General features: G+C 43.6%; 1 protein-coding gene across 1 annotated transcript in view; it reads left to right on the forward strand.

Moving 5' to 3' along the window:
* LOC309567551 (cadherin-like protein 26) overlaps positions 1-12,142 on the forward strand; it is a gene marked incomplete at its 5' end in the record, with an annotated part of 147,713 nt that overhangs the window by 122,299 nt on the left and 13,272 nt on the right. The window contains 4 exons of the mRNA XM_082272935.1: positions 1,192-1,248; positions 4,055-4,102; positions 8,327-8,383; positions 8,471-8,551. Of these exons, the coding sequence (XP_082129061.1) occupies positions 1,192-1,248; positions 4,055-4,102; positions 8,327-8,383; positions 8,471-8,551 (243 nt within the window). The remainder of the gene's footprint in view (positions 1-1,191; positions 1,249-4,054; positions 4,103-8,326; positions 8,384-8,470; positions 8,552-12,142) is intronic.

The raw sequence follows: 12,142 nt of genomic DNA on the forward strand, positions 1-12,142 counted from the left end.
GACCACAAGTTCTCAATTAGACTAAAGTCTGGGGAGTTTCCTGGCCATGGGCCCAACATTTCGATGTTTTGTTCCTCAAGCCAGTTAGGCTGGGTTCACATGCAGTATATGCAAATTGAATGCGGGTTTCAAATGAGTCCTGTGCGGGTTAGGGTCCGGTTCAGGCGCAAATTCAGGCAACAATTTGGACCTGAATTGCACCTGAACCAGTGAGCAGACATGCACTGGAACCCAGTCACAAACCCCGTGGCCACATATAGGTGAACCCAGCATTAGTTATCATTTTTGCCTTATATAAAGGTGCATCTTAGTGCTGGAAATGGCATTGTTCCTCACCAAACTCTTCGTAGATAGTTGGGGGAAGTTGCTCTTGGAGGAGGTTATTGTCCCATTCTTTATTCATGGCTGTGTTCCTAGGCAAAATTGTGAGCAAGTCCACTCCCTTGGCTGAGAGGCAACCCTGCACATAAATGGTCTCAGGGTGCTTTACTGTTGGCATGACACAGGACTGATGGTAGCGCTCACCTTTTCTCTCCGGGCAAGGTTTTTTTCTGGATGCCCCCAACATTTAGAAAGGGGATTCATCAGAGAAAATGACTTTACCCCAGTCCTCAGCAATCCAATCCCTTTACCTTTTGCAGAATATCATTCTGTCTCTGATGTTTTTCCTGGAAAGAAGTGGCTTCTTTGTTGCCCTTAACACCAGGCCATCCTCCAAAAGTCTTCTCCTCACCGTGTGTGCAAATTTACTCACACCTGCCTGCTGCCATTCCTGAGCAAGTTCTGCACTGGTGGGGCAGCTGAATCAACTGTAGGAGATGCTCCTGGAACTTGCTGGACTTTCTTGGGCACCTTGAAGCCTTTTCCACAGATGCAGTGAAAATGTTTTTTATGGGATGAAGTTAATTTTGATGGCAAAGAGGGACTTTGCAATTCATCTGATCACTCTTCATAACATTCTGGAATATATGCAAAATGCCATTATAAAAACTGAGGCAGCAGACTTTGTGAAAATGAATATTTCTATAATTCGCAAAACTTTTGGCCACTGCTGCACATTAAAATCATACTACATTGTGTTCTGGGACTACACACAGCAGTATTTTTCAATGTCACTATTACATTTGTGGCAAATGTTACTGTGCAGTTGAAACTTTCTGAAACGTTTTATGTCTGCTCTTTTTACTTTAGGCATCTGCCATCATTCCTGACATAGGAAACATGACTGACTTCGCAAGCAATGCAAAGGTAACAAATGTAATTGTTGTTTTTGTTTCCTTTAATAAAATGGTTTTATTATGCAAAAATGTAAGGCAAAACATTTACTTTAAAACATAAATATATGAATTACTACAATATTCTTGAAACAGAGCTTTAGATTGTCAGTCCTCCCAGAAGTGACATTTAGTTATAGATGAAGCTTAGTGGGATGATTCAGTCATTGGCTTCTTGTATGTCTTGGATACAATAATGGTGCCATAATTGCTGTTCTGGCCTACCTGGGAGTTTTGCTTGCCCTCGCCCGCCTTACCATTCCAGCTTGCTGCATTTCCCATGCATTATGCATTCTTACATAATATAAAATATGCTACCATTGCTGAAAATACCAGCTGCTTGGCTGGCTCTAGCTTCAATATGTTCTAAAACACTGACCTAGATTTAAGTATACAGCTAGTAAACTGCTCTGCAGTTCTGATCACTGATGCAAAACGTATTGACAATTAACCTCAATACAGTTATAAGATGGTGCAAAAAGGTGGAGTTTGCCTTATATTTTTTTCAAATATAAGGCAGTGCTGTGCTTTGCCATGCACTGCAAGTGCATTGCCTTCGTGCACTCAAAGTGAATGGCAGCTTTTCTGCACAACTATGAGAACCTAAGACTAACCTCTAATTTGGCTACAATTTTTATCCTAATTTATAAAGCATATTTAATTCAGGTTTCAACTACCACAAGCCATCGATACTGGAGTAGGATAGGAGAGTGTGTACATCATCATAAGAGAGAAGCAGGCCAACTTTCTTTTCTGTTTCTAGACTAAAAAGATAAAATGCTCATAAGGTTTCATCTACAAAAGATTACATGAATACAGTTAGAAGTCGTGATATTTCAGATGATAGGTAGAGTGATGGTAATTTATATATCAATTTTTTTTCTTATTTAACTTTGATCCTATTCAACTTAAACTTCAGCTCTTTTATTTCATCTTTCAACCTTTCATCCTCCTTAAAGGATTTCTCCTCCCAGCAGTGGAATACTCTTGATTCAACAAAGCCTTTTCTTTAAAATTAGTTTAAATGGTTAGTTCGCCTTTACCAAAAAGCTGCCTATGCTGATAAGGGGCAACCGTAGATAAAAACAAATGGTGCAGCTTTGACCAAAGTTGAATAAGGCCATTGCTACAAGTGAAAGCTGTCACAAGTTAGCCTATAGTTTTGTCTGTATAGTCTTACCTCCTTGCTGCAGTGCTTCTGTCTTGCCTCCCTTCACATGTGGTGTTTGGGCTTCTATGGGCGTCGCCTGCTCCACTGTGGGTTATATCTTGTTCCGGTCAATTACTTCCTGGGTCACCTCCCTGTTTGCTTCCCTATATATACACATGCTCAATGCACTGCTCCTTGCTTGAGCAACATCGCTGTTCTCTGAGCTCCCATCCGTGTATCCCTTGGCTATTGTTTCTGATCTCCTGTGTACCGACCCGGCTTTGTTTCTCCGTCTATGTTCGTCTGCTGCCTGTCCTGACCTCGGCTTGTCTCCTGGATCTCCTGTTTACCCTGCACATGCCAGCGGTCTCCATATCCTCAGCTGGGCCTACCTGGGAGCCGCAACCTGGTTCCAGTCTGCTGCAAGTCCATCCCCACCATCAGGGGCCCTGGTGAAGAAGCAGGCTGGGGCTTAGTCTCCGCGCCCTGGGGAATCCTGAGCTGGGGATCTAAGGGCTCACTACCACAGACTCGTTGACAAAAGCCATTTTCATACCCCATAAAGCCTGACCCGAAAACTCCCAAGAGAGGCCTAGTCATTACTGCTCACCTCCACCAATACAGGAGTGAGCTCTTTCTCCAATTCAAACCTCGGCAGCAGCTTAGAATTTGAAAACTCATTTCTGTGATGGTGGAGGTGAGCTTTCAGGTCAGGCTTCATGCGGTATGTAAATTATCTACATCCATAGCAAGGGTATCATGCCTGGGTAAATGAGTGGCTGCCTAGAGGGCCTGTTTTAAACCAAAGTCCCCCTTACTTAAGTAATAGAGCCTCAAGAAGTAAAAAAGCACATATTTCAGCGCCCTAATACATAGGTATTAAAGTCTAACCTCATTTTAGAGTGGAATGACTACTCCTCTTCTGTATAAAAATGTTCTTTATACTTGCATTTTCAATGTACAGTACACATTCTTAGTTGTTATACTGTCATGCCCCTGAAAATCATTTTTGACCTTCATATTTTTACTGGCTTGCCATTTTGCATTACTGTTTTACTATAATTCATAAACAGAATTTATATTCAGTGGTCACCTGTATAACTGAGAAACAAGCCTAGTTACGTTTTATATAAAAATCTGTGCATTACAAAAGTAAGTCTAATTAGTATTCATACCCTCTAGGTTTGCTGATCCCACAAACAGTATCAGGTTGTATACACAAGCTGTAAAGGGGATGGGTGTGTTTAGACCAGGATCTGAATCCACCAGGAAGCCCTCCCCTATACATTCCAATCATCTGCGGCCAGGACATTTACCTCCATCACACACTTATTCTATATGTGTGATTCCCAACTTTGACGTTGACCTCCCCCCAGTCCGTCCACTCATCAAGTACTTCTTCGCACATAAAGGTACTCCCCCTAGGGAATCCTTTGATTGTTGTGGTGATTCTCCTGAGTTTCCCTTTTAAGTGCTAGCCAGGGAAACATGGCGAAGGGAGGAGCCTGCATCATCAGAAGAGGAACAATCTCATGTCTTTGCTGATTAGGAAGTACAGATGATTTTTATAGTAGAATTTTACTTCTAGCTTATTTCACACTAAAGATGCATCCATTGTTTTTATTTATAGGAGGAAATAGATGGCAATTTTCACAGATCCAGCACCAGAAGGCTCTCGGTAAGGTGGTTTCCAGTATGGAAGGTTTTGCATTTTGTAGGTAGTGGGGGTGATGCTTATCTGAACTCAGGATGTTAGCAGTTTCACAATTTTCAATGAAAACCACAAAATCAGCAAGCCTGTGAAATATCTGCACGACTGTAGCAAAGGCAGTAAGTATAAATTTACATACTTATAAGGAAAAGGTAGAAATAGACACCGGTAACAGCTGACTAATTAGAAAGGATAACAGTTTGCATTTTTTCTTATTCTAAGCAGATCAGCAAGCTAAACTTTTTTAGCCAGATACCCTAGGGAGGGAGAAAAAGGAAAAGGGTTTTGTTAAGACATCCAAGTGCCGAAAGGCAAAGGGAGGGAATATAAAATGTGATAACAGCAGTGACAAGGTAAAAATAAACAATTGTAAGTTCTGCAAATCCTTGTGCAGGCAATAACCAATAACCTAGAATAGATTATGACATCATTTATGACAAAAAGCTGCTAGATTAAAATGCAGGGGTCAAGTCCTGGGAAAAAAAGTCTGAAAGACTCACCCAAGATCCCCTTACCATCTCAAAAATAAAAAAGTGTGTGTGTGTGTGTGCATATATATCTGTGTGTGTGCATATATATACCTTTTGAGGAGCGAGGGCCACTTTAGCGACTTGGTAACCAGTCGCGGGCCACAATGAGCTGAGCGGGCAGAGGACAGGTGCGTGTTCACTCAGCGTATGCAGAGCAGCCACGGACACAGCCTGTTCTATTCTATGGGCCCTCCGATCCGCCCAGACAAAAGAAGACGGATCCGATCTGCCCAGACAGAAGGGGACAGATCCCCTTCTGTTTTTTAAGTGGATAGGATTAGAGTTAGGCGGGGTTAAGTGGACACTCTGCCACTCTATAGGAGGTGAATGGAGGGTCCGAATGGGACCAATCATGTAAAAGGGGCCCAAGGCTGCTTTCACACAGATGCACTGCACCTCAACTGACCTCAATCTTCACTTCTTCCTCAGGATTACTGCAGGTATCGCTGGCTGCTGCTATACCCAAGCGGGTATGGCTGGTGGCTTTTGCTGACTGTCCTCCAGGACTGGTACTGCTGGCTGGAACTTCTTGCGGGTACTGATGGTGGGGGAACTGCTGGCTGCCAGTACTGCTGGTGGGGGAACTGCTGGCACGTACTTCTGGCTGGTACTGCTGGTGGGTACTGCTGGCTGGTACTTCTGGTGGTTACTGCTGGCAGGTTCTGCTAGCTGGTACTGCTGGTGGGTACTTCTGGTGGTTACTGCTGGCAGGTACTGCTTCCTGGTTCTGCGGGTGGGTACTCCAGGCTGGTACTGCTGGTGGGTATTTCTGGCGGGTACTGTTGGCTTGTACTGCTGGTGGGTACTTTGCTGGATACTGCTGGTGGGTACTGTTTGTGGGTACTACTGGCTGGTACTGTTGGTGATTACTGTTGGTAGGTACTACTGCCTGGTACTGCTGGCGAGTACTGTTGGCTGGTACTGCTGGAGGGTACTGTTGGTGGGTTCTGCTGGCTGGTACTGCTGGTGGGAATTGCTGGCGGGTACTGTTGGCTTGAACTGCTGGTGGGTACTTTGCTGGGTACTGCTGGTGGGTACTAAAGGCTACTGTTCGTGGGTACTGCTGGCTGGTCCTGCTGGTGGGTACTGGGTTGGTGGGTATTACTGGCTAGTACTGCTGGCGGGTACTGTTGGTTGGTACTACTGGCAGTTACTGTTGCTGGGGACTGCTAGCTTGTACTGCTGGCTTGTATTGCTCGCGGGTACTGCTGGCTGGTACTGCTGGTGAGTACTGCTGGCCGGTACTGCAGGCTTGTATTGCTGGTGGGTACTTCTGGCTGGTACTGCTGGCTTGAATTGCTGGTGGGTACTGCTAGCTTTTTCTGCTGGTGGGTATGCTGGCGGGTACTGCTGGCTGGTATTGCTGGCTTGTATTGCTGGTGGGTACTACTGGTGGGTACTGCTGGCTGGTTCCTGACCATCAGTGTGACAGGAGCCACGCTGGAGGAAGCATGCAGCTGCAGTGCAGTAGAGAGCCAATGCTTCCTGCATTGCTCCTATGCCCTTTCACAGGCGGAGTACATTTGGTATCACTCCGTCTCTGACAGGAGCCTGCGCTATACAGGAAGCATTGGCTCCACTTCTTCTAGTGCTGGCTAAGTTCCTTCACACTGATACTCGGGGATGGTGGGTCGGGAACCGGGAATCTGGGCTTACCGACCTGCCATCCCAGGGAGGGCACCAGGACGCAGCTGCTAACGTGAACGGCGTTCCTGCTGTGGAAAAAGTACAGGAACACCGTTCATATGCGTTCTGCAGGAGTCAAGCCCTGTTGAAATGTCTAGCAAAATAAGATGTCACTTTCAAAATTTATTCTATTAGATCAGTTCAAAACAAATTGAATCAAATCTTGTCCTTGTTGAAAATGGCTGTACCTGTATGCAAAAGAAACACACAGCCTGGTTACTCAGAATCAGTCCCAATAAAGGACTAATATAGCACATAAGGTATGTAGGAAGGATGCACAAAATACAAATTCTTCAGAAAGCATCTAGCTAGCAAAAAAACGACCTGTTAAACCTTTACAAAAAAATCCCATAAAAGTTTTAATAGTATGTGTTTGTGAAAAGTTCATGCTGTTCCATTGTGTCATATGACTGGTTTGAGAATCTATACAGACAGTCATACCAACAGTGTGCATGGAAAGACATTGCTCCAAGTTCAGTCACTTATGTAAATTGTAAGAATTTCCAAACTTTTATCAAGTATAGCAAATTACCGGTTAACAAATGATTTCCCCTGTATCTGATAAATTTTAAACAACTTATCAAAATAAATCTTAGTAATCCTGAATTCTTCTTATTATTTTTTAACTATTAGCTACAAAAGTGCTTATACAAAAGATAACAAATCAGTCCACCACAAATGGGAAGTTTTGCCTTTAGTGCAATAGCTTGGCAATACTTCCTTAAAAGCGGTAGGAAAGCCCGCTTTGTAAATTTTACCTACAGGTAAGCCTATAATAAGGTTTACCTGTAGGTAAAATGAATATCTCCTAAACATGCACCGTATAGGAGATATTCACCCTGGAGGCAGCCGTTGACATCACAGGCGCATGCGCTCTGAGGGTCCAGCATACCTTGCCAGAACTTCAGAGCTTCATGCCAAAAGCAAGGGCCAATCACACAGCCGGAGCGCACAAACCTGGCAAGAAAGACCGTGGGAAGATGTTAGCACTGCACCAATTGAGGGGTTCATTCTAAGGTAAGTATTTCATAATGCGCTAGTATGCGATACATAGCCTGTCACCAAGTAACGTACATCGACGGGTATGTTTCTGGATTGTGTATGCAAGCTGCATAAACACAGGCAGAATATCCAAAGCCCATATAATATTTTGCCCTTGTTGGCAATGAAACCTAGGACCCACAGAGCTGTGAAGCAACATTCATTTAGTCACCACAATGACAAAAATATTACTTTAAATGTTGCAAAACAAAAAAAGACACATTGATAAACAATATAGGTTAACAACCATTAGGTTGTTAAAGCGGAGTTCCGGCCTCTGAAACTATTTTTCACAAAAAATACCCCCGGGACAGTCAGGGCTAGTGCATTCCACAATGAATAGCCTCTTAACTGTCCCAGGTCACACTTACCTTTTAGAAGAAATACTTACCTTGAAAATTTCTTCTCCAGCGCTGCCATCCCAGGTGTGGGCTGTTGAAGCCAGCACGTCCTCTTTCATGTCCTCTTCGGTCCCACAATGCCCTGCACCGGCCCCGCTCATCACTTCCGGGGCAGGCGCAGCATCCCTGCACAGCTTCTGGGCATGCCCAGGAGCTGTTTAGCAGGGAATGACGCGCCTGCACCGGAACTGACGGCGGAAGTGGAAGAAAGGTAAGTATATTTTCTTCCATATCAAGGTAAGTAATTTAAAAAAAATCGGGACTATCCATTTGTTTTTTAGGTGACACTGAGCAAGCGGATGGCCCAAAGTGGATTTTGAGGCCGGAACTCCGCTTTGGGCAAAACACATGTAAGCATCCATAGCTAATGATTGGCATATTATTATTATTATTATTTTTATACAGGATTTATGTGCACCAACAATTTGCGCAGAGCTTGACGTTAGGGCAGACAGTACAGTCAGTTACAATACAAATCAATACAGGAGGAATCAGACCTATCTAAAAGTATATTTGTTCATATTGTATTGTAGGCATCTGCTGTAGCGGGGCACAATAAAGTTACAGTTGCACGCTCAAACAGTCTACAGGTATGTAAATCTAGTGGCAATGTATGTAGTGCTGTCTTACGTTGTAATATATAACACGTAGCTCAAAACAAACCTCTGTACTCCTAGGTGAAAAGCCTTAAAGTCCGTGCCGGAAACCAAATAGCAGCAGGTGCGGCCTTTGACCGAGCAAACAGACGACGACATTCGGTAAGCCACAGTCAACATAAGAATATTCCATGCATCTGTATTCTGGACATCATTTTTTATAAACCATACAAATGGGCATTCTATCTGCCCTAACCCAAGGTGCTTTAACCCTTCCAGGAAGATTTACCCCTGTTCCTGACCATGCCATTTTTTGGCATGGTCAGTTATTTTAACTGACAATCACACGGTCGTGCGACGCTGTACCCAAAACAAAATTTATGGAAAGGGGTTAACGCCAGTGGCGATGAAAGGGTTAACTGTGTGCCTAACCAATGTTTTTTCACTGTGTGGGAGGTGCTTTTACTAGGGTGAGGAATTGATTCAGGTTTCTGCTTTACTCTTCTTTGCCTTCTCTAGTGACAGAACAGTGGCCTACCTTGTTTACATAGGCAGATCACCATTCTGGCTCTCTGCCCAATGATTGGTGGGTGCCAGCAGACATTAAGTTCATGGTACCCATCGGGAGCGGGTAGCCGGTGGTGCGCATGCACGCCATATACCCGGAAGTGTCCTATTACATGATCCGGAGAAGAGTGACCGCCCTGTTACAGTATATGTGCGGTGGGAGTTGTTAACCACTTCAATACTGGGCACTTTTACCACCTTCTGTCCCAGGCCAAATTTCAGCATTCAACGCTGTCACCCTTTGAATGACAATTGCGTGGTCATGCAACACTGAACCCATATGAAATTTTTATCTTTTTTTCACACAAATAGAGCTCTCTTTTTTGTTTTTTTGCTAAATGAAAAAAGACCAAAAAAAGTTGAAAAAGAACAAACCCCATGCGTTTTTTCTTCGTTTCAGTTATAAGATTTTGCAAATAAATAATCTTTATTCAAAAATTTAGGCCAAAATGCATTCTGCTACATTTCTTTGATGAAAATAACCCAAATCAGTGTTTATTTATTTAGTCTGTAAGAAAATTATAGAGTCCATAAACTATGTTGTGTGTGTGTATGTGTATATATATATATATATATGAAAATTCATCAATCCTGATATACTGGCTGCCCATCTCATTTCTTGAGACCTGAAAAATGCCAGAACAGTACAAATATCCCCCAAACAACCTTTTTGGAAAGTACACAATCTGGGGTATTTAGCAGGAGGCATGGTGCATTTTTTGAAGTTGTAATTTTTTGTCACAATTTTTTTTAGAAAAAGAGAAAAATTCTCCACATATTTTTTTTTATGTTACCAGTGCAGTACAGCATCATGATATAACTGGTGTGGCAGTGACCGGGGACACTGACTGGTGAAAGGATGAAAAAAATAAAAAAATAAATCAATTTTACATTTTTTTCTTTTTACATGCTGTGACCAGACTGGTTACCATAGTAACACTGTACCATTCTGGGGAGTTGATCAGGATTTTATTTTACATACTATGCTTGCTTATATCAGTGAATTTCATGGCTATAATAAAATATTTTTACTGAATGACAGTGTATAGACACTGTATTGTTGTGATTAGCTGTGATTGGCCACAGCTAATCACATGGTACAAATAGGCTGTGATTGACCCCATCTATACCATGTGATCACTGACCAATCACAGCTAGCAGCACAACTGTATACAATGAATGGCATGAAAGGAAGCCATTCATTGTTTACAACTGTCATGTGATCTGCTGTAATTGGTAACAGCGGTCACATGGTACCAGCAGTGGGTCGGAATACTGATCTGTCACCCCCTGTGTCCAGTTATTAAGGCAGGCGACAGATCGCGCCAGAGCACGGTCCGTTTTCGGTAGGACATCATATGACGTTCTCCCAGAACAATAGGATTCCCGTTCGACTGTCATTTTACAAAGGTTTGGGTGGGAAGCAGTTCAGGATTAACTAATTAATGAGCCTCAATGCGCAAAAATGATATGCCTAAACTATTATTTTTGGAATACAGCACATCATAGCATGTGTTGTAGTGTGTGTGCACTGCCCACTACTGTAATACTGCATTGGTATGCAATTCAAAATGTACAGCACTGCGCTGTTTAAAAAAAGGAAACAAAAAAAAATTATGTAGCACCCTTCTAGGTAGATGCTTGGATTAAGCAAATTTAGTTTGGCACACTGTATCCAGTGGAGCTGAGGTTTGTTTGTTAATTGTTCTGCTCATTTCAGTGGTTGCAATTGACTGTGTCCTCCTGGCTGGTCTAGAAAGGTCTGAAGTTAGTGGGCAGGGAGAGTCCAATCAGCAGTTGAATATTCATACAGTCCTGGCCAAACCCCAGGAGTGTGGTCCAGATGGTGGCTGGGAGACTGTATAAATACCAGACTGTATAAATACCCTGAAAACAGAGAGCAGCTGGGTCTTTCTCATAAGAAGGAGATCACAGCCTATGGGGGGGGGGGCTGCTTGCCCCTTAGGGCATCCTGTCATGTGGCGGCAGGGTGCCGAGGGCTCAGGTGGGCTACCTGGAAGCCGGCTTTGCTGAAAGCTGACTGATGAACTAGTGATTGACCGATATTGGTTTTTCATTGCCGATACCGATATTTTGGCCAATGCATATCGGTATCGGCCTGATATGCGCCGATATTTTCGTACATTTAAAACAGTTTTTTTCTTGACAGGTACTCTTTTGGAGGGATCTGGGGTTTTAAAAGAGTCCCAACCCCTCCTCTGCACTTAAAAGCATTAAAAACGCCAAGTTTGGCTGTTTTGAATGCTGTCATTTATTTTAACCTGGCACCAGTCAAGACATCACTTCCGGTTTTTGCATGGAGACCCAATCAGAGCTGAATGCGGCTTTGATCGGGTCTTCGGCGGCCATGCAGGCTGGTTGCGCGTGTCTCCCGGTGGGACGGGAGACCCAGGCAAGCCGCAGAAGGCAGCAGGAGGGGGGGTTGCCCCCTCCCGTTTCTTGTAATGACAGCCGAGAGGCTTCTCAGCCGCATCGGTTGTCATTACAAGACAGCCAACCCTCGGCTATGGACGCCAGTACCGGGGTGATGCCTCCAGCTGCAAGCATCACTCTGGTAGATGCACTTTCCCGAAATATCGGCAATATCAGTAACCTCCGGGGCCAATTCCGATATATCGAGGAAAGTGCATATCGGCCCTCGATATATTGGCTTTGCCGATAATCGGCCGATCCCTATGATGAACTGTCTTCTGAGGATCTAGTCTGGTATCACAGGATGAGCATATTGTAAGGAGGCAACCAATTTTCCAAGAACATTTAAAAGTACAGAATGGTGAGAGATTCTAGAGACCGTTGGCTGAGGCCATCACTTATGTGCTAGAGGTTATAAGGGGACAATGTGTCCTGAAGAGCCCAGTCTTTTCAATTCCTAGTGAAAGGACTTTGCTTAGACTGTCCAGAAAGAGGAAGATAGATACATTTCCTCAAGTGGCTACTTCAAAGCCCAGTTTAATCTTTACTTCTAGAAGAGCTTTATTCAAAGTTCTTCAAGAAAATGTTCAGTGTCCTCAAATTGTTGCTAAGGATTATGGTAGTATCCTAGGATTACCTATTAGGTATCCAAGTTCTACAATAAAGCACCTGAAAAAAGCATACCCGTAGACTGGGGAATGAGCCTTAAGAGTGAATGAAAGGTTTGTTTTGCTGCGAGGAAACTATTGGGAA

Source organism: Pelophylax lessonae (genome assembly GCF_965119305.1).
Source record: "Pelophylax lessonae genome assembly, chromosome: 11".
NCBI classification, from domain to species: Eukaryota; Metazoa; Chordata; class Amphibia; order Anura; family Ranidae; genus Pelophylax; species Pelophylax lessonae.